General features: G+C 38.3%; 1 protein-coding gene across 2 annotated transcripts; it reads right to left on the bottom strand.

Moving 5' to 3' along the window:
* Positions 1 to 21,647, bottom strand: acp1 (acid phosphatase 1). Of its 2 annotated transcripts, none has more exons than XM_017706913.1 (6): positions 21,563 to 21,647; positions 20,051 to 20,124; positions 18,689 to 18,802; positions 13,050 to 13,111; positions 10,625 to 10,730; positions 1 to 337 (listed from the first exon to the last, which is right to left on the bottom strand). In XM_017706913.1, the coding sequence occupies exons 1-6, from the start codon at positions 21,603 to 21,605 to the stop codon at positions 260 to 262; spliced, it is 477 nt and encodes a 158-aa protein (XP_017562402.1). In that variant the 5' UTR covers positions 21,606 to 21,647; the 3' UTR covers positions 1 to 259. The 2 variants fall into 2 exon arrangements, with proteins under 2 accessions (XP_017562402.1, XP_017562411.1); XM_017706922.1 differs by lacking the exon at positions 18,689 to 18,802 and adding an exon at positions 18,509 to 18,622.
* Between the last annotated feature and the right edge of the window lie 2,174 nt (positions 21,648 to 23,821).

The following is a 23,821-nucleotide window of genomic DNA, read 5'->3' as shown; positions in this document are numbered from 1 at the left end:
TTAATTTATATCATTTTTAATTGATGTTTATTATTTATATTCCCTTCAGTGAAAGAGGTCAGCATGTCAACAGCAGAATTTTAGACTGTACTTAAATGACACAGAACTTTAGTTTCTCTCACAATTTAGACATAGGATCTCTCACACAGAGTTGTGTTATGTGTATACTGATGATGTGTTGCTCATACTGCAATACTTGGACCCCACGTGATGGCCGCTGTTGCGTGGGTGCCTGTGTATATTAGGAGTGTTACTAGTGTTAGGAGTTTTTCTCCAGGAAGACACTGCAGCATCTGACACACTGTTCATACACGGTCTCGAAGTCCTTATCGCTCCCCTGTAAGAGAAAAACAAAAAAAATTCCATTTAAAAATGTGCTGCTACTCTGCACTTGCTTACAGGCATGAAGTGCATTCCTTACACAGCGTCTTCATGCTCAGATTCAAATTAAAGTGGTCCATCCTGAATACGACTGAACTTGCAAACAGATCCATTATGTTATTCCTGGAAAACTTATACTGTAAGAGACAAAGATTTAAACTCTCAAATCAGGACCATGTGGGTAATGCTGGAAGGACAGAGTCAGAGTCTGAAAAGTCAGAGACCACCCTTCATTTATTTAATTTCCAGTGAAAACAGCCACTAAGGACAAGCTGTTCATTTTCAGAGGGTATGTCTGAGAAGATCAGACACAGAGCTGATTCACCTGCACAAGGAAGGGGGAAGTCAGAAGAAAACAAGGGACAAAACATGACTTTCCAATACTGGGCTTTAAAAAACAAAAGACACAGGGAAAATGGGACTCCTAACAACCACCTGCAAGACCTGGCAGACAACCAAAACTGCCCCTTTAGATAAACAGCACTTAAAGCTTTCATCATCAAAAAGAGGAGAAAATCAAGCTGCTTCAGATTTGAAAAAAATCCACAGGTGTTTCTGTCCATCCTTCCACTGTCAGAAGATGACTCAGTGTTATTGGTCTGAAAGGATGTGTAGCTGTCGAGAAGCCTTACTGAGAAAAGGAAATAGACTAGTCCAGACCCCAACATCACCCTTAAATGTGTTTGGGATTACTGGGATAATGAGAAGCAGAAAATCAAAGTGTAAGACTAATTTTGAAGGCATGGAAAAATATTCCTGAAGATTTCAGCAAGACTTCTGAAAAGAACAGTAACTGCAACGAAGAAAATGTGTGGACAAACTAAATACTGAGAAACGTTGAAATCTGAGACTTTCATGTAATTTTCTGTTAGGCAAGTGCTTTCTGTTCTCTCTCTTTAAAAAAATGCCTGGAAGTTAAAATAAACGAAAGGTGATCTCGAAATTTTGCACAGTACTATATTTTTTTTCATAGTCTTTTTCACGGCCTTGTTTACTTTTTTTTTTAAGCATTCTAATGTATGGTTTGACATTGTTCAGTTCATGATTTTTATTGTTTGGCCCTCTTTTAAGACTCTTGATTGTCTAAATGACTGGTTTATTACTTCGATGTTTAAATAATTTACTGGAATAGTAATATAATTCAAAGTGACATTGATAGAGTAATAAACCTTGAAACTGTCCTTTTCAAATTGACTTTAGATCCACAAACTGCCCTTAAATCAGCTCTTAAAACCAGCAAGAAGCATGAAATAAGTGTGTTTACCCCAAACATTTTCAGAGCAGTTTAACAACTTAATGCTTTGCTTATGGCAAATTAGCCAAAACACTGAATGTAGTGGTGTACCTCTGCTCTAAAAGCTGCATGCACACATCCCGGATAAGAGTCATAGAGCACACTTTGCCAAAAAGTTGGCTCTTTATTATCATGAGTGAAAACGACTTTTATAGCAAAGATTACATTACTTTTAAACTAGCCTGAACATCTTAGAAGAAAATCTCTCTCTGATGCGAACGGGATCCCCAGTCTCTCCACATATTAAATATCTTATATAATTGAAAAATTATCTTAATTATTCATATAATGTACAATCTCTGTCTTGTGCAATTAAGTCAATATAATGTTTCATAATACTTTTCAAAAGGTACTTCTCCCAATAAAGTGCACAGCTTCTGAATAAGACTGTAAGGACAGGGTTACTAACATTTTATGCTGTCGCAAATCCTATTTACCAAACAGGCACAGTGGCCCTATAATGACATAAGCATTAATATATGTTTCAAATGCACTTGTTTATTGTTGATGGAAGAAAAACACTTGTGAACTAATCATGTCACATAATTCTTAATGTAATGAAGAAAATACAAATAGTTTTAGAAAAACAATGTTTCAAAGTGCCATTTCTTTAAAATTTAGCTAGATTTTTAAAGTGTCTGAAGAGCAGGTTTCACCTAAATTATGTGAGTTTTATTTTACAAACAACTGTTTAAAGCACACATTGAAACCTTTGTGGCTCTGCAATCCTTCCATTACGAACACTATTAATCATTTTGAGCATGTCATGACTTCTGTTGTACAAATACTGAAGTCTGCATATGTTAAAGAGGTTACACAAGTTCAAAATCATACATTTCCCCAACTACCAGGACACACTCATACAAAATAAGCAGGGAATTTAGAAAACCAGTTTCCAAATGCACTCAGTACACAACTCAAGTTCAGCTCCAACAATTAAAAAATAAGTAACTTTGTTCAGTTGCATCTATTATTATTGCTTTTTTAAAAATTATAAATATTTAGTTTATAATTATAATAAATTGATCACTTAATTTCTACTGATCACTAATTGATTGTGACACAGATAGTGGCTTCAATTAAAATGTTAACCATGTCCATTGTTAAGTGACTTTATGGCACCAAACATGGTCAATTGTTAAATCAGCTCTTACAATCTGCTAGAAAGCCATCATTTTTGTTTTAAGTCATTATTTTGACTTAAAGGATATACACTACAGTTGAAAAATAAGCCACTGTGTTGACCTAATGAGCCACAGCTTAGCAAGAGTAAGACGATAAAAACTTTCTTCTAGCTGGTGTAAAGCGTGTGAGCCTGGCTGGGAGTATTTTGCACTGGTCATATGTAATTATGAAGCTGTATAAATGCCTCTGATGATATTTTTTCTCTTGCCATGTAAACTTGGCAAACTAATGCTGTTATCTAATTGACTATACTAATTACTTTTTAATACATAATTTATGTATGTACATTATACATAATTGATGTTCTTAATGACATATGTTTGAGACTTAATCTTAATGCTTCAGTTCTGATCTGTGAATTAGACCTAATTCATTCACTATCTATGTACAGCAGATACAGAATATATTTAGCTTCTACAACTTACACAAATTTGTTCTCAATCTCTTGCTACTTTAAGCACAGAAAAGACGCACAAGCTGAAGCCAAACATGACATCACTGTCACAGCACAGCTAATTAAAAAAACCACACTTATCAAGCTTGCATGAGTGTTCCGTGTCCTCCTGAGCTATTTCATGCTCTTTCGGCAGCTATGTTTCTAACAGAATGTGCCTTAACCAACCAGCCACATCTTGGCAATAATTCACCTTTTCCTTCACAAATCTACTTAAGCTTGTCCAAGTTCCTTTCCTGAGTAACCTTCAGGGCACGTAGGAGATCCGTTGTTGGATTAAGAGTGCTGAATAAGGTCATCTCATGACCTTTAGCTTCCGCTTCCCAGCTTGTTCCCATTGAGAGAAAGATCCCCACTGTGCGCTGCTGCTACGCTGGTGATTAGCACAGGGAGATAGAGTTGGGCGGTATTCACCTGTTTCATACCTTCACACTGCCTCCAAATATTACCATGGTATACCATATTACTCTCGTAGAGGGATGACAAAAGCATTTATGCCACTTTTTTGGTCTCTTTCTGCAGGAAAATCTTAAAGTTTAGTTTGCTTAAAGGTCCACAGGTTCACTTTATTAATGTACACTTAAATATCACCTTTACCACATTTTAAGATACATTTGTAGTGTAGTGTGTGAGGTGCACTGAAGTTGGTGGTACTGGAGTCCTTCTGAAATGTTTCACTTTACTATATTTGAGCTACCTGTACTCTCTACATTTACCATCAACAAGTACTATTCCCTACCAATGTCACAGCCATTTAACATGCGTCCAGAGGATCGCTTCTTTTGTTCGTCCCCATAAAGGCCAGTTTGTGTGAAACGAGTGGAAGCAAAACGCAAGTGGTTAATCATCACTCCTTTCAGAATAATTATTGCTAGACGTCACACATCTTTTGTACTCGGTGGCACATAATGTGCAGAAAAATAGCAAAAACAAATGTCTGACGCTTCTGCATTCTAGGCTGTGAGAACAAAAGATGCAAAAATGTGATTTCAGGTAGTGGCAGAACTGAATAATATTGTAAAAGAGCCACAACACATTGTGACTGTAGTTTATGGTCGCTTTATACTAACACGTCCTCAGCGCAATCAGGAACTTAATTTTCATTCTCATTATTTTTAGATTTTTTTTCTCTTATAGATATTTGGAAAATGCACAGATACTGGAGTTTCTCAACACTGCCCAGCACTCACACACAGATATTTCTCTCCGTCCACTCAACTCTCACACAGATATTTCTATGCTGAGCAGATGTACCACATATCATTTGTCATTCATTTCCACAACTTTTGACCTGGGACACTTCACCACCTTAGAGGAGTCTGACGAAGCCACACGTCATGGTAGAGTTTGACAAAACCACAAGTCACAGACTGTGACAGTGGAGTTGAAGAGACTGCAAGCCAGGGACTTTGAACACTGATAGTGGAGTTTGATAAACCTGCTCAATGGGGGCCTTGAATTATGACAGCGGAGTTTGACCAGGTTGCGAACTGGGCACTGGAGTTAGACTAGGCCATTAGATGGGGACCTTGCAGAGTGACAGCAGAGTCTGACTAGGCCATGAGTTCTGCACATTGAAGATGGAGTCTGAAGAGGCTGCATTTTCATTCTCATCATTTTCTGATTTTTCCTCCTTTAGATATTTGGAAAATACACAGATACTGAAGATTATCAACACTATATATAACCATATATCATTTGCTAATCATTTCCACAAATTTTGACCTGGGACACTTCACCACAGAAGAGGGGTTTGCCGAGGCCACAAGCTGGAACCGTTTTCACTGTCATAGTTGAATTTGATGAGGCCACAAGTCACGGACTTTGCTCTGTAACAGTGGAGTTGATGAGGCTGCAAACTGGGGACTTTGAAAATTGACAGTGGGGTTTTACATTGTGACTGTGGAGTGTGATAAGGATGCACAACAGGGGCTGAACACTGACAGTGAAGTTTAAAAAGACTACACATCGGGGGCCTTGAAATGTGACGGCGGAGTTTCACCAAGTCACAAACTAGGGACTTTGTATCATGAATGGAGTTAGACTAGGCCATGAGCTAGGGACCTCACACAGTGACTGGAGTTCAACTAGGTCATGAGTAGTGGTTTTTAACCCATGACAGTGGAGTGTGACCAGGCTGGAAAATGGGGACTCTGTGTGTTTTTTTGTTTTGCTTTCTGTTGTTAATATTATCTTTAGTTGAGCATCCAGAGCAGAGTTTAACTAAGCCAAGTGTTGGGGACCTAGCATTATGACAACCAAGTTTGACCAGACCACAAGCTGGGTCACTATGCTTTGCAGTTAGAAAGTTTCAACCTGCCAGCTGTGGAACTGTGTGCACACATTTGTGCACCAGTTTGTTACGTTTGCTTTTGATTAGTGATTATAAACCATCCATTGGTTTTTGAAAGCTGCTATATAAATTATTAATATCCATTTTTTAAAAGATGATTTTAATGTCCCCATTAAGAAGTGCTGCAACTCTAAAATACCCTACAAACCTGACACAGTTTGTCCGATCAAACTGTTTTGAAGAAAACACGTTTCCAGGAAGAATAATTACTATTTATGTATGTATTTTATATTGTTCTTTATAAATGACTTTAAACAGCAAGCAAATATCATGCATTGCACTTAGCAAGTTTTTGTTATCTATCAATATTGCTAAACGGTGTTGCGCGACAACTAGAATAGGCTACAAAAGTTGTAGGTTCAGGACTGCAAGAAAAGCCCTCACCTCTCCAATTATGTAGTGTGTTCAGAAGCTTGTGTACTTGCTGCAACACACCCACAGTTAGTCTTTATTTATGACGCCTAAACTCTATCTAAGCATTCATAGTACATTTCCCCTGGCAGGAATATGCAACCCACACATCTATCAACTCCAAAAACACACCAAACTGTGCTTGAACAAGAGCAAAAAAGCAGGAAAACATCCAGCCACACATACTCCATCCCCAACAAACTCCATCAGCGTCAGAACAAACCACACACACAGACTCGATTTCTCGGACTGGATTCCTTTCACTTACACAGAATCTTTCTCCTAAATCAACATTTTTTGGTAAAGGCAACAGGTACAGATCATTTTATCAAATTAGTTCAAAGACAAAACTCAAAATTTTTTTATTTGACTTGGACTTTAGATTACAATCCTTTTGCTTTGAGTGACTCTATACTTTAAATATGTTTAGTTTATTTAAATAAATGTTTGCCATTATCAAAACAATTGTAAAACTACAAAATTTTACCAAATGACAATTATAGCAGCACTCAAAAATGAGAGTCAGCACATGACTAGCAAACACACCTTTGAACACTTGTACACACATAAAATCATAGTACGTATTTTTCACAAAACAAGTATTTAATTTACTTAACTGCAGAAATGTGTGTTGAAATTGCTGATTTTCAGACTTTGGGACAGTAAGTTCAAAAATCAAACCCAACTGTTCACCAGGTGGCCATGGTGCTCTTAAAAGCAGGGGTGTGCCTAATATAAAGCTCCACCTATTGACTCAAATTCTGTATTCAGTAGTGACATGAAAACGTAGGACAGCACTTATTTTATTAAAAGACTCTGATAAATCAAAATCCTTCAAGTTCTTCTTTCAAGAAATATAAAAGTTTAAAAATTATTATTTTCACAAGTTGAAATTTAGGGGTTAGGATTTGGAACAGCCACCTTCCAATAAAAAAGCACCTTTAAAATTATGATTTTTTTTAACCATTTAGTGTATAACCATCTCCCTTAATGTCATGGGTTTAAACAGATAAACTTTAAGGTTTGAATATTGAACTCCGCCATTTATTTATTACTGTACTGAGAGACCACAATCTCTAGGGTATCTAATATATAAAGCCCTATAAACTTAAAGAACTATTTAAACAAGGCGTATCAGAGTCAGGTGTAGCTAGCTACGTGTCATAAGTACAAACTTTTTCATTTTTTCCCCCAAAAACCATGGCACAGACATGTTCTGTTTTCAGAAGCAAAGTTAAAGGAAAATGTGAGCCTTCACGTGTTACCAAAGGATCTGAAAATAAGAGAAAAACGGATGTAGTTTCTTTAAAAATATCGGACTGTCCCAGCCAAACTTCCAGAAAACTTGGGTTTGCAGCAGCTGGTTTCCAGAGGACTGTTTCGTAAATTTTCCTGAACGGGAAACAGGTGGTCCATGCAAGCAGCATTAGAGTCAAAGATTATTCGTGATGTGGCACAACGTTAGAGTTTAGCTGTTGTGAGGCGGTTACAGATGTGTGTATATTGAATATTTTATAACAGCTTCGAACTCTGCTCAGCCAAGCAGATTTTAGAACCGGCATTACCTATTTAACAATGCGTTAAAATCAAAAACAGCCTCTGACATTTGCACGATACTGTAGATCTTTAATGGTTCATAAAACCTCTTTTGGGTATAACAGTCTTTTTGTTAAGAGTGTACAGGGACCACACAAAACTCCTAGCGCTCGTTTTCCCGCTTTCTGGGCTGAGCTGGACAGATGATATGATTTATTATGAGTTATTATCGCAGTGCATGAAACCAGACAAGCAGCTTGCCTGAAACCCTTACCACATTCCTAAAGTTTCTCTCTCTTCTGTCCACAATCAACAACTCGTTCACCACACACAGACAAACACACACAAAACCACTTTTACTCCTGCGATCACTGGCCCTGCCTCAATAGTATAGAATGTGTTGACATTTATTTTGAGGCATTAAAATTTCCAATAAAAACAGGCAAAAGACACAGTGGGACATGATCATTAGGTCCTGAGGGACAATATTCTGAAGGTTCACTCATTACAAACTGAAGAGGGAATTTAGGACCATCAGAACATAAGGATACTTGCGGTACAGTGAGTCAGCTTTTCTGTAACTAATACGTCTTACACTCAGACAACCTTGAGCAATGATGATCTCAGCTTTTACATGAAAGTTAATGAAGATTTTGGGGAATACCTAAACAGCTCTCAAGAGAAATGTTATAATGCTTTTAGTCCAGTACATCCAAAAAGCACAGTCTGGAATGGAGCCACAAGCAGCTCTTCAAAAGCTCACTGTAATTCAGAGTGAAGGATTATGATTAATAACTGGAGGAACAGCATTAGAGCAGCAGGAGAAAGAGCACAAGCCCTGAAGCTATTCATCACTTATAGCAGGGATCACAAACTACCATGGGACAGCTTCATACAGCCTTCCACATATTTACAATTTATTTTTAAACCGTTTATTCTTAAAAATGTATTCTTCCATTGGTAGATTTGTTTAACCCAGCAGATATTGCAATTGGTTATCCAACAACAACATACATAAAATAAGCTTAAGCTGATGCTTACAGTGCTAAAAGCAAACAGTGCTGCATGCAAAAGGAACCTTTCAGATGATAACTTAACACAGCATAAATGCTGCACACTGAGCAGACATGACTACTTTAGCTACAACTGACTTATCTATGATTCCAATTTAGGCCAATAGTTAAATCTGCCTTGGTTCCGACCGAGCAGTAGATATTGTGCGTGTCAGAATTAAGAAATAAATGGAATTTTCAAACAGATACACCAAGAATGCAGATTTAACCACTTTTCCAACACTTCACTCACAAAAACTTCACTAGCATTCAGCAGGATTGATAAAGCAAACCCTACTGGTTAACGTAGGTTCACTTGATTGAACCAAGTTAATAGTAGTAGCAGTAATGTAAATACATAGTGTTCAATAAATCTTTTAGTAGTAGAAGAAAATGTAGTTTGTGTTGACAGAAGAATTGCTGATAGACACTGACTAGGATATGCTTAAATATATATATGTTATGTAGCTTAAAATACATAAAACCATTTTTCCCCTGGAGAAGACCTCTAGCTAGTGTCCTTCCTGCTCATTTCTGTTCGAGACTCCTGCCTTACTATCGTACTGAAACACTTCAATAGATCTCAATTACAGGGAGGGCTGCTATTTGACAAGAATATCTGCCAGTTAAGTAGTTTCTCCTAACTTGCACCTCCACTCACTGGACAATTTATCAGACATATCCATCATATATGTAGACGGACATATATGTTTACAATAGCTCATCTGTTGCTGCACAAATTACCAGCCCCCTTCTTCCTTGTCCAAAAACATAGGACCACTACTGACCAGATATCATTTGATTGTTGGTCCATTCACAGCACAGCAGTAAAACTGTCATATTAGTGCTAGTTGTGCTACAGAAACAGCAGTGTTGCTGGGGTTTTTAAACACTTCATTGTCACAGTTTGGTTGAGAACAGCCCATCAACCAAATACATCCAGCCAACCATGATCATCAAAGTGACCCCTGATAAAGGACTAGAAGACAGCTCACACACACTGTGCATGGAAAAAGATGTGCTGTAGTCTGTATCTCCATACCAGCAAGGTGGACCAATAAGGAAGCAGTGTCTAATAAAGTGGACAGAAAGTTTGCAGCATAGAAATCACAGCAGCACTGCTGTGCCTTATACTCCCAACTCTTAACTTATTACTTATAAGCCCAACATGTCACTAGGTCACTACCATGCCAGTGTCACTGATGTGCTGAGAATGATCCGCCACACAATAACACAGTCTGAGTTGGACCTATGCTAGACACTTTCCAGTGACTGATTGAGCAGAAGCATCCTGATAAATTGTTCAAGAATAGCTGGGCTTCAGGCAGCATTTGTTAAGTTACAAATGGACCTACAGTTGAGAGACCTCTAGAGAAAATGCTTTTTGGCATCATATAGCAATTGCTATTTGCATTTCTTTCAAATTTATTACAAAGTTTTAACAATGACAGTAACAATTTGGGTGAACAGTAGAATCTTTAAATATTCAGAATCTAGAAATATTTACATGAATTTCAGAATTTCATAATATTAGGTGTTGTGTCCAACTTTTGCCTAAAAGCCAGCCTGCACTTGAGCTGGCACGAACGCCACAAGCTTGTGCAAAAGCCTCCGACGAGCAGATCCTCTTGAGAGTCAAGTTCAGTGGAAAGAATAAGACCAAAAAAATCTGACCTGTACAAAAGCACTAACAGGGTCAATGCAACAGATCCGCACATTTGAACATGCACCTAGAAATACAATTTTGAATATTTATACTTTGACTTTTTCATTTAATATTTTTCAAAATTATTTTGATGTTTATTTTCAGATTTCTAATGGGGTCTCAGACCTTTGGACCCAGGCATACATGGTAGGTGGGAACGGTAGCTGAATGGAGTGAAGCTGTGAGTGTGAGAGTAAAAGAGGAGAGTCAGAGTTTAAGTAAGCGTGTGCTATGTTTCGGTGTACAGACTTACGTAGTATGGGTCTTGAATAATCAGCTCATTCTCAGGATCATATGAGCCGAGCAGCTCTATCTTGGCTTTAAGGTTCTTTATAGAATTTGCTTTCCTTTTGAGATCACTGCAAGAAAACAAAAGTCACTCAATTAAACAGCACGCTTAAAAAAAGAGAAAGGTGCTACATGCATTACAGAAAAATGACTTGCTATTCTTATTAGTAGTAGTAGTTCGTTTATTACTAGTATTATAATTATTAGTGCTCTATAGATTTATAAAGCAAGGAAGTCCTGCAAATTGTTTCTCACACACACACACACTTCTAAGCCGCTTATCTTTCAGGGTCGTGGGGGGAGCTGGAGCCTATCCCAGCAGTCACTGGGAGGAACACAGGATACACCCTGGATGCAAATTGTTTCAAATATACATTTTTCATATTTGATATTTCTTCTGCCAAGAAAGAACGTAAGCGGCAAAAAAGTAGCTCCAGCAGCTTAGAGTAAGATGATCACTGATCTCACTTAGCGATGGGCATTAAATGAATTAAACTAATGTTTAATGGTATGCATTTTTGTGGTATTTCTCCTGCTTGGTTTGTGTTCAACCGCAAAATCTCAGCATTTTAGTGACACAATCAGTTACAGTGTCCTATTTAAACAATCTGACTTGTTGCCACTCTCCTCATTTGCAAAAAGTCATCTACAAAGAAGAGAGAGCCGGGTGTGCATCAGGGGTTTGAAGTGTCATTTATATTTGCATATTGTTCTTTTGGTACGTTATTTTTGCATGATGTCACTATATACGTCACATTTATGCTGCTTAAAATCTGAGCACCCCCAATTCCATACCTCTTCCCACATCTCAGGGACTAAATGTTGAATAACACAAGATAAATAGCATATCAGAACCACAGCTTTTCCTGGAATACAGAGCTAATTCCTTTAATGTCATGGATTCTTCACATTAGGTCCAATTCCCTTTGCATCTGCCTTTTAATACAAGCTGAGCTTTAGCTTTTGGTGTAGCTGAGTAGAGTTGGAGCCTAACTATGCCTGCACACTGACCAATGCCTGCTGAAGGTAGAGTGGGGCTGGACAGCAGGAAAGTCCCAGTTGTTATCAGTTCACTCTGCGGTAGACCTAGTTACTGTCACAAGATGGACGACGGGTGGAGTATACGCTTGAGACAAGTTCATGTAACCAATAAATTTTGTACTGGTGTATTTGTTGTTTGAAAAAGTATTGACATCACAGTTGACTAGTGCTCCAAACAGTCCCTTTGGGAGAAGCGCTCCTGGAGGGAAAAGAGCTAAAGATTAGCAAGAAGAGGAACGGAGGAGAAAGCCTCATCTACAGATCGAAGGCCAGGAATCTAAAGAACTCGTTAAGCTGCTTAAGCAGGAGCGGATCTATGAGGAACATGTGATTTTGACATTATCCCCACTAAGGTGCCCCATTACTGGGGAAAAAAACTGCCTGTCTCTCTTGGCCATGAAAGCTCTCACACAATGCTATAGGTATGTGCTGACCTTGCCTATAGGCCAACGGGGAGGCACAGGTGTGCGTGTGAGTCAATGGGAACAGAGCATGCACTAGATGTATTGTACATTCATGTTCCCTTTACATGACCTGTTGAAGCGCAGACAAGATGCAGGAGGCCACTGCTACAAAGCCCTTTTGCCCAGGATCAGTCACATTAGATTTCTTTCAGCCCTCCTTGCTCAACTTCAGCAATTAGTTTTAAAAGAATAGTTTGGCGAAACATCAAACTTACCCAATTTTCCACTGACCCCAGATACAGTCGATCAGCCAAGACATGTTTGTAGTCCAACTTTTGCTTCTTTAGTTTAGAACTGCCGCTATGAGACTGCCATTGCTATCAAATACTAAATCTGCAATAGTCACCCAAAGAGTCGGAATCGTTTCTGTGAACACATACCCAATGCAACTTCCCTCAACTTATATCTAAGTCTTCTTTAAGTCATGCAGACTTGATGTGGTTTAGAACAACAAAATTAATTCTCCAAACATGTCTCGGCCGAGTGGAAATAAGTGGAAAATTGGGTAAATTTGATTTGTCCTTCAAGACAAGAGAGGGGAGGGGAGTAAAATATCACTACTCTTTTCTACAGATTTGGTAATTGAGCAATGCTTCATTCCCCAAGAGCCTAAATAACCAGTTTCAGCCAGAGGACCTCTACTCTCCTTTAAGTTCTCCACATAGGCCTCACTCACTTTGATAATAAGGCTCATAATGCGCATGAAGAGTCACGGCATGCAGAGCAAAGCCTCGTCCAAGCTAGCTCAAATGGGTGGCAGATGTTCACTTAAGTGTGATCCCCATGAGACCCTTTTAAATAAACAGTCTTAAGAACATGCTACTTCCATGAAACGAGACAAGCCAAAAAAAGAAATAAGGAATGAAAATAAAAAAATTCATGTACCTCAGGTTGCTTTCGTCCATACACAGAATGTAATCAAATGACTCAAAGTCCTGCTTTGTCACCTAAAAGAAAAGGAAACAAAGAGAGGCAGAATGAGGGAGAGGCAAACGTAAGATTTCACATTCATTGACATGCAGTGACCTAAAAAGGCAAAAGGCTGGAGGTTGAGGCCAACCACCCCTCTCTGCTGTGTTCACATCACCACATTTGTTAAGAAAATGAAGCCACTCTGTTCAATACAAGATTTACTCCGAGATCTACTCCAGCTCGCCTGATGGCACAATAACCTGTATATTTCCACCAAGGCAACAATAAAGAAAACAAGGTTCCATCTTTATTACACATAAATCAAAAATAGTTTCAGGTAAACTGACAGTTAAATATATGAACACAGCACACAGCATGTTAGAAAAGGTTTTACACATTGTATATGTTATGCAAGTTACCACTATTGTTGCATATAAGTCTAGCTTTTACTCAAAGCTCAACTAGCTTTTACAAGGCTAATGTTTCAAGTAACACTTCACCATGCAAATGTCTGTTGTTTTCTTTATATTGTACAATTCAGTTTCCCGACATTGTCCACTGCAGGCTACAGTTTGAAATGCATAAAGACATAATTTGAAATGCCTGTTGTCCATTACATTGTGTGTAAATTTCATGATGAATGGAAAAGAAACAGTTCCCTTGACTTGGTTCCATTAACTCAGCAAAGTTACCATTTTGGACATATGAAGTTTTGTTCCAAAATCAGTAATATATAGCTTATGAGGCTTCTGTGTCGTTTTCTGTTTTCTACTTTTTCATTTGAGGCTGAAAAATTTATAAACTGTATTTAATGGTTGATCTGAGTGGAAGTGCTCGGACTTTTGCAAAGAACTGTATATTTTTGAAGAGCTCCATTCACGTCATGGCCAAGTGCACGCAAAGCCCTTTCGCCATGATCATATGGATGTAGCTAGAGACTGACATTCTAACACTTGGAGAGCTTAGCTGTATGCAGGCAACCTTTAGTGAAGGGGAGAGCTGTGAGTGGAGGATCCATCTGTGTGTCTGCAGGAACGTTCACTCCCCTCACTGAAGGCACAAGGAGTTATGAAACGGATCAAAGCACATCTGTGGATGTGTACTCGTTTGCGTGTGTATGTGAGTTGAGCAAGAGCGGACATAATTCACATGAGACAGCCGAGCAAAGGGTCAGCCATGATGGGAATTTTTCATTCCGCTGAGAAACAGGGAAAGAAAAAAGATAAATAAATAAAGACAACTGGACAGCAACAAAATGAGCAGTGATAAAAGAAAACATAAAAGGCGGGACAGATTCAGCGTATGCTAAAACTCACACGTCTCCTGCATCTCCAGAAAGACAGCAGTCATTAGATTCAAAGTTTAATTATAAATAGGTTGGATATACTGTTCTAGGAAAAACTCACAATTGGTACTGAATCTTCACATAATGAAAAGGCCCTTCACACTTGCACATCTCATTCACAAACTTTTCTTTCAAGAAATATCCACTAAAAGGTTCTTTAGGGATCCTAAAGCGGTTCTCCTGTGGCGTTGTTCCAGAGACCCTTCACATTTAAGTGCATTTTTCAATCATCTTGGTTTCGGCTGCATAAACGTGTGCGCGTTCAGTACGCAAATGAGTTCAGACAAAGTTTAGCTCTCCGTGGCCTCAGATGAACCAGGTCTCTGAGGCGTTGCACTGCCACCCACCTGGAAGTTCTGAGTGACAGTGGAAGGGTGGAGTGCGTGTAGGAGAGTTAATTGACTTCACCCATTCAGACACATCTCAGAATGAGGCATTAGGTCTCAGGAACACAGGATGTGGAGCCGTGACCTGGGACTGTGCTCTGGGATGAAGCTTTAAGATGCTACTGAAATAATCGCTTTATGGATCAGTTGGTGTTGCTATATCTAAAGCAGTCTTGCTGGGCTGTTACTAAAGCTGAGAGATTGACTTTTTATACTAAAACTGCAATTTGAAAGAGTGTAATTTCTAAATTGCAATCTCTGATTTATTATATTATAGCCAGGGTTGGAAAGGTTGCTAAAAATGTATTCCATTACTGCCAACTGATTATCTGTTAGAGGTACTTACAACATAATAGTATAGATGTGCTGTTTAAATTAGCATTTACCAGAAATATCTCTATTGATATGGAGTTGTCATGGTCAAATTTGTGGACACTTTCTTGTTTGTCTTATTGGATGTCATGCCTGTAAAGTACATTTGTGAATAAAATGTCATATTCCTAATCTGATAACAATTTAAAAACAAACAAACAAAAAAAAGTGAATCATTGCCACAGGACAAAAATAAATTGTTTAATATTGGTTTGAAAAATCAATCAAATGTAAATATTTGTATAATGGCAATCATTTTTAAGCAAATATTTGCTGATAACTATATGATTTCCAATATCATTGTGCAGCCTTTCTGAAAAGCTCTCTTTTCTTCACATGAATGGGTAGGTATGGCACACACAGGGGTTTTAGATAAAGTTCACATCATCACAATGAGCTAAAAGTCATATCACACAACGTCATACTGGTGTTCACTTCAATACTGGTATGCTGACCATCTCTACTGTATAGCCCCACTATTAATTAGAAGTGCTGTATGTAATCCGCAGCGTTGCTGGGTCATGAGGTTAATCTGTATTCTGTATTTAGAAGTTACAGCATAAATATATCATTCTGTATTTATTGAAATTAATACCAAATTCAATTCCACTGCTATTGCAGTCTATGTAGCAACTGCTTTGTGATGTCCTTGCTTCTACAAATACACATGACCCAGTCTAATTTGGAATGTCAGCCAAAATAACAAGCACAGAATATTTCCTGAGGAAGTATGCTGGACAGATCAACAATGGCTGAAAACACAAAGGGAGATAGAGAGGGCAGGGGTGAGAGGGCAGAGGTAGTGAAGAAAAAGATGTCTGTCAAAGTTGATTTAGCGAAAGAGAGAAAGGAGATGGAGGTAGAGGAGATGAGAATGTTTGTGTCGAAGAGAATAACAGAGTAGTGAACTGAAATGATGAAAAATGGGGACATAAAAAAGGAGATGCTAAATAGTATTTCAGAGTTGTGTGTTATATGTATCTCATTTCTGTTCAGTCATTCAAACAGGGACTGGATGACAATCATGATAATACAGTCAATCAGAACATAAAGTTCTATTACAACCTATTAAAACAACACAAAGCACAACTGCAGTCAGGTGCACAATTATTACCCCAGTCCAGTATGCTCTCGTTTCATTGCATTTATTTTAGGGTTGCAAGATCGGAATCGCCTAAGATCAGTATCTGTAAATTTTTGCTACAAAACCAGATTGTATGACAAATAACATGTGTCAGATGCACTCACGCTGTATTTCAATGCTGCTGCTACACCCACAGTATGGCGCAGAAGTCAGACAAAACCACTCATTCTTAGTCAAAACAGCAATTAAGAACAAATTATTCATTTTTCAGCATCAAGGAAAAAACAGAATAACTATATTTAATAGAAAAATGTTCAGAAGCCTAAGTAACTAAATATTTCAAATTATGTGTTATATATTGTGTCCACTCTTTGCCTCCATTCTTTTCAGGAGACTTACTTTCAGTTTTTTTTAAGAAATCAGCAGGGACATTATTCCACAAAGTCATTTTCCTACAAAGTTCAGCCCTAGACATTGGTTGCATTTTCTGCTTCACACAATCCAAGTAATCCCAAAGGCATTCAATGTTGTTGAGGTCTAGACTCTGAGGTGTTCAGGCCATTGCTCTAACAGCAGCTTCTATGTTTACATTGCACTTTTCAAAGATGAAAGCATTACTGTTTATTTTATGGGGTGGTTTTGGTGGTCTACCAGGTCTTGCACAATTCTTAGGAGTTCCATTTTTTCTATATATTAAAAAAGAACTGCAGTTTTGGAAATTCTTCAGAAATCTCTCTTAAAAAATAAATAACTTCTACTTAATGGCTGTTTGTCTCGATACTGTAGCATAATTACAAATGACTCACTGTGACTCGGGCCAGCTGTATTTTTTTTCGTTGTAGCACTTAATTTGATTCATGTTCTTTTAATGCCGGGATCCGACTACATGAATTCAGCTCAATCTTGACAAAATTTGGTCTCAGTTGACATTTTCAGCGTCGGGCCCAAATTTGAATGTCGGTAACAAGGACTGGGTCTTGTAATGTGACATAATCGAAAATTAGTGATGCAGCATCTGGGACAGCTCCCTGACAAAAAGTCAACCATGTCAGATGTTTTTGCATCTTTTTTCCACCTAGTTTGATATTTCCTATGACATGTATATAAGCATCCTATAAACTTGTGCAAGAACATAAACAATGGTTGGTTGATGTCAAACCAGTGTTGTCAGTCTCCTGACCAAGACATGGCATGACACTACATTTATGGCACTACAACAGTCTAATCTGACACAGTGACCACTGTGACTAAAAAAACAAAACAACAACAAAAAAAAACCGTCATCTATATTGCAACTTTATTTAATAGAATGCACTTAAAATGTGCTTAAGTGTTACACATGTTTATTTAGCACAAACACTGCGAAAAGTGTGTAAGAAAGCAACACTATATTTCCAAAAGTATTCAATAACCCCCTCCCCAAACTTTACACTTGGCACAATGCAGTCAGACAAGTACCGTTCTCCTGGCAACCGTCAAACCCAGACTCGTCCATTGTATTGCCAGATGGAGAAGTGCGATTCGCCACTCCAGAGAACACTCTAGAGTCCAGTGGCGGCGCTTTACACCACTGCATTCAATGCTTTGTATTGCGCTTGGTGATGTAAGGCTTATATGCAGCTGCTCGGCCATGGAAACCCATTCCATGAAGCTGTCTACGCACTGTTCCTGAGCTAATCAGAAGGCCACATGAAGTTTGGAGGTCTGTAGCGATTGAAACTGCAGAAAATTGGCGACCTCTGTGCACTATGCGCCTCAGCATCTGCTGATCCCAATCTATCATTTTATGTGACAGTTGCTGTCATTCCCAATCACTTCCACTTTGTTATAATACCACTGACAGTTGACTGTGGAATATTTAGTAGCATGGAAATTTCACAACTGGACTTGTTGCACAGATGGCATCCTATAATGGTACCACGCTGGAATTCACTGAGCTCCTGAGAGCGACTTATTCTTTCACAAATTTTTGTAGAAGCAGTCTGCAGGCCTAAGTGCTTGTTTTTATACGTCTTTGGCAAGTGATTGGAATTCCTGAATTCAATGATTTGGATGGGTGAGTGAATACCTTTGGCAATATAGTGTATTAGCTGTCAGCCAGTTTGGGTGTAAAGAAACGGGAACTTAATGTTGATGGATTTTTAGTTGAAAAAGTTGTTTTTGTCGACTAATACATTCCTTAGTTATGGACAGCCCTAATAAACACAAACACAGACAAAACTCAGCGCAGGAGGGGTTGCTGTACCTGTCGTGCCCTGTGATCTGAGTCAATGCCATGTCTCCTTAGGCAGGCCAGACCACGGGCATCCGGGAAGCTGCCTATATTCCAGTCCGAAGTAGCACCAGAATCTATAACCCACTGTAACACACACAGAGAACACACAGCTGGGGCTAAGTGCTAAGGCTATGCAAGACCCCACCATACCTGGCGAGCTACATGCCGCATGGGCACACTGTGCTTCTTCATGCAGGCCTGGCCACGGTAGTCAGGGGGGTTGCCAATCTCATAGGTAGAGGTGGCTGCACTGTCTATCCTCCACTAAACACGTACACAGAGCAGGAGAGAAAACGGTAATGGCACAGACATCACAACACATTACAGTCACAGTAACAAGAGCCCAGTGTGTTCAGGATGTTCTCACACAGGGATCATCCACAGGGCAGATTTACATTCTTCATATTGGTGGTTTCTACAGATTATCAGCCTGAAGCATTTTAATGCCAGAAAAAGACCTGAAAAGATACACTTACAGTATTATGTGCAAGGCAGAGATCATCCTTTAATTATTTAATTTCCAGTCAAAATGGCCAATAAGGCATTTATTTTAGGAAAACAAAAAATAAATCTATATCATTTAACAGAAAGTTATACATATGTCTGAACATCTAAATATAATATACATTTATTATTATTTGCTGTGTCCACAGATTTGCATTTGTTAGAGCTTCCATTTTTCCTGGAGACTTGCTTTAAGTTCTCCAAGAAAATCTGTAGGATATTTTTTCCACACTTTCAAAGTTCAGTCTTAGACATTTGCAGAATTTCAGTCCGTTTAGATGCACATAAAAAAATCTGCAGCGCGGCTAAAGTCAGTTGCTTGCGTGAATGGTAGTGTGTCTTAGAAGGAAACAACACTGCGACTTTTTTGGAAACAGCTTTTGTTGGGACGATACAGTTGAAACTCGCTGGAGTTCAGATTGGAAGGGCAGAAGAGTTAAAAGTAGCAGCAGGTGTATAAAAGCCAATAATGGATAATTCAAATACATATAGGTTTGATATACTCAGTGTTTAGTTTTTGGTGCATTTTTCTGTTTTCTGCAGCACTGAAAAATTTAAATCTTTCGATGCGTTGATGGCCATTTTGACTGGAAGCTGAATAAACAGTGGTAAAAAGATGGTTTCATTTTTTTTGCACAGCACTATATATTCAGTTACGCTACTCTTCAGCTATGAAGCAAGTTATTCAGTCCTTCAGTGTCCACATGCTAATTTCTGTAACAGATTTATATGCATTATAGACTTGTAGACATTGCACCCTATACATGCTACAGAATATTATGCATTTACATTGGTACTTAGAACAGTACAAATTTTATCAGTGTGTATTCTATATGAAGACATAATGTAATTACTTTACATGAATATGGGTTTTATGTTTGACCAAGTAGATATAAGTGAGTACAATCGAAGCTGTCCATACATTAAATTAAGTATCACAAATGAAAACGTCACAATAAAGAAACGCTGTGACTCACAGGAGCAGGGAAAACATACTCAGCATCTTACCTTGTCCACCACACCGCTGTCTGTGGCCATCTTCCTGAAGACAGCCTCAGCAATAGGGGACCTGCAGATGTTCCCTGTGGGACAAAAATACAAGATCATCTTTAGGACCTAGAGAAATAGCCTAAAACAAGACTTTTAAATTCCTGTCATTGAGGGCTGCTCAATGCTGATTGTGAGGAAATGGAATGCCAAAATCTGGGCTAACTGTGGGTCAGCAGCCAACATGGCAAAAAAGTCCAGTCGCCATGTGTTACTGTAACTAGGACTATCTTAATTTCATCATAACCACAATCATATTAGCCTAACTGTCAATTGATGACACTACTGTCAAGATGCATCTCAGACACACAAAGTTAACAACTTCACTTTCACTTCCTGAGACATTTAATCACTTGAGTAAATCCATGCGAGCTATGAGCTTTGATACGTCAGAAGAGACAAAAATAAAGAGTAGTGCCGTGCTTAAAAAAAAAATCCAAAGTTTTGTAACTATTTTTATTCTTATCTTTTTAATTGACCATTTCACACACAACACTGCACTACATCCAATTAATCACTACAAAATATGCTCTCATTCTAATGCAGCTAATCCATGTTCTTTAAGTACTGACAATTTCGATGTTTCACTCATAAAAACATATCATGCTTTATTATCCGTCCTGATAAAGCCTAATATTGTCCAACTCTAAAAAGGTTCTTTAAAGGGCTCTTTAGTAAAAGCAAAATACTTTTTTAGAACCATGAGTTCTGTGGAGAACCATTTCTTACATTCTTTGCATGGAACACAGATCATCATACTGATAGAGAATACATTGTATACGGTTCTATACAGAACCTTTTAGAAAAAGATTCTATACAGCATCCAAAAAGGGTTCTTCTGTTCTCTCTCTCTTTTTTTTTTTTTACAAGCTTACTAGCAATATAAAACCATTCTCCATCAGTGAGGAACCATTTCACCACGCAAATGATAAATGCCTGAAATGGTTCTATACAGAACTCATGGTTATAAATAGAACCTCTGAAGAACCCCCATTTTCTTCCACTTAAGAGGACCCCAAACAACTTTTTCTACTTAATCATGTCTAAAAGAACTACAATATTTTAGAGAAAAATAAATTGATTACATGATTTAGAAACTTCAGAGACTGAGTCTCGTGTTCCGTATTAACAGTTTCAACCCACAGCTCGGCTCAGTGGGGACAGTAGGTACCAACAGGCGTTCCTTTCTGAATTCAGGGCGAACTCTAAGCGTTACAGGAGCGACTACAGTCGAGCTGCGCTTCTTCATAAAGCTGTAAATGTTTAATAAGGACAGCGCGGAGCGTGGAAAGCAGGACAAGTCTGAGCGGCTCTACCCTCCAACAGGCACTCAATGAAACAAACCGAGCCACTAACAGCAGCACCGCTTCGCTTTTTATTCCAAGCGCTGACGACCTCGTCTGTTTAAGACACGTGGGCATTAAATTTGAGCAGTCTGAATCTGTCTGAAGGTGTTTAACTCCTATTTCTTACCCAAGCACACGAACAACACTGACTTTCCACTGGCGGCGGCCATGCTTATGTGTCGTCAGTTGACATGAGAGCTGAGGGCTGCCTCTCATTGTGCCTGCATACAAACCTGAACACAACTGTCTTTTAAACAGAAAGTTTGGTGCCCTGACAACATTGCTCTTACAGATCATTTTAAAAGATCTGGACATAATAAAATTGGAATATCTATAGTTTTTGAAATATCTATAGCTAAATCACAGGTTTTGGGCTTAAACTGTTTTCCCTTAAAAAAAAAAACAGGAGCAGGGGGGACAGACCAGGCACTGCTTTTCTTTCTAAATTTATCACTATTTTACCATTTTGCTATCTTATCAGTTATCATTGCAGATCTGCCTGGAGCCTAAACAAGTGAACAATGTGCTTCTTCCCAAAACAGTTGTCCTTATTGTCCCTTAGAACCGAAGAAAGCCATTTGGTTTATACAGATGGTCTGTCTGTGTGAAAAGAAACAGTTTCAGACTAATTCATTGTTTTTTTAAATCAAAATTACAATTTAAAAGAGTGCAATTTTGTATTCACACCCTACATTATCAACAACATTGCCTTAAGTTTTAAGTGGGGAAATTTAACCCAATAACACCTTAATGTAGTCAAGTTAGACCAATCAAAAGCAACCAGACACTCATTTGTTTCTGTGACATCACAACCACAACGCCTTATGTTAAGCATTCAAGCCTGGAGCCAGAAAATTTTATATATAAATTATCTATTGGTTGAAAAGGATGGACCTCAATGTATAGACAGTAATCGCAATTTAAATCGCAGCTATAATATTTGCCAAAGAAATGACAATTAAGTATTTTCCCCAAATTGTTATCATGTTACCATATGAAAATGCTTGGATTCTGGGATATTCTGTATCTAGGAATGAAATCATTTTTTTCCAGGCCAAGCAACCAAAATCCTGGATGGATGACAACCCTGTCAACTTTATATATATAAACTCAGATTACACATTGGTTCACTGATGGTTTGGATAGTAAATAAAATGGCTATACCTGTTTTCTAGACATTGTGACCCCTGGTTCCTATCACTACCACTTGAAAGAAATCAAAAGCAGTACGTTTGTCTACAATGAACCATTTCACATCAAACCACTCTGAATGACTCTGGTTACCACTCAGTGATTCAATTATGCAGACATTTTGAAGAAATAGTGGAATTTCTCTTTAACTGTTCAGTGTAAGTATCAATTCCTATAAAAAAAGTGCTAGTCGGGAAGTAACAAGTTTCTAAAAGCTGAATTATCAGTCCTAGTCTATAGCATGGTTTAGTCTACTGCAATATTTTTTCTGACGTTACAAGAAAGGTTGATGGCTTTTATATCATGGATGGAATGTGTTCAGTTAATTATGCAGCTCGATTTGAGTCTGAGTGGGTCTCAACTGATTTAGCCTATTAAAAATCACACATCCCTTCGGCTCACTTTCAGATGTCAATAGGAGACTGTTTTCTGGGGATTTATTCATTCTTCGTGGCTTGTGTCGCAGGTTGTTGGTCTTGATTCTATTTTAGGCAGACTTATCTCCTAAAGAATGTGTCTGCTGTATCTGTAGTTCTGTAGTTCACTTCGCTCATGGGAACGTTCTGTTTGCCAGACCATATAAGAGTGAAATGTTTTGCCACCTGGTTGGCTAATCCGCTTAAACTTGCTTTCTCAGTTGTTATGAAACAAGATTATGTTTTAGCCATGTAGTGCATCGCAAGAATAATGTACAATTTCCCTTTCTACACATACAGTATCGCACACATAGCACATATAGCTGCGAGCCTGTGTTGAAATGTGGTACCACTCAGTTCATACTGCTCTCATTTCCACAACGTTTAACTGTCAGTATGATAGATATCTGATAGTAAAGGTAATTTTACAGTTGAATTGAACCTATGGACCAGTCTCTCACACTGTATCACTATATCAGAATACACATCTGGCCTGAAATAGCACTCACTCACACTGTATGATGTGATTTAGGTGTTAGGTGTGTATTTCTTCTTGTGAGGTAGTAGTATGCAGTTTTAAAGGGGAACTCCACTGTCTTTTCAAAATTTTTCGAGTAGTTCTGTCTTTGTGAGTGGTTTGATGGGAAATTATTACTTGCAGAGAAACTTAACTACTCAAATTTCTTTATAGAGGTGACGATAGGAACCAGCGGTGTGATATCTACAACAGAAATATATCAGTTTATTTACTGGCTAAAATGACCTCTAAACCTACACAT

The sequence above is a fragment of the Pygocentrus nattereri genome, chromosome 9 (assembly GCF_015220715.1).
Source record: "Pygocentrus nattereri isolate fPygNat1 chromosome 9, fPygNat1.pri, whole genome shotgun sequence".
In the NCBI taxonomy this organism is placed as follows: Eukaryota; Metazoa; Chordata; class Actinopteri; order Characiformes; family Serrasalmidae; genus Pygocentrus; species Pygocentrus nattereri.
This window is presented reverse-complemented; position numbering and strand designations above follow the sequence as displayed.

What these genes read in the sequence shown, in the direction of transcription:
- acp1 (XM_017706913.1), bottom strand. Translation starts at nt 21,605, where the DNA reads ATGGCCGCCGCCAGTGGAAAGTCAGTGTTGTTCGTGTGCTTGG. An exon ending in TGCGGCATGTAGCTCGCCAG is followed by an intron (nt 13,112 to 18,688) that starts GTATGGTGGGGT and finishes CTTTTCTTTTAG; the next exon opens with GTGACAAAGCAGGACTTTGA. An exon ending in TTATTCAAGACCCATACTAC is followed by an intron (nt 338 to 10,624) that starts GTAAGTCTGTAC and finishes TTTCTCTTACAG; the next exon opens with GGGAGCGATAAGGACTTCGA.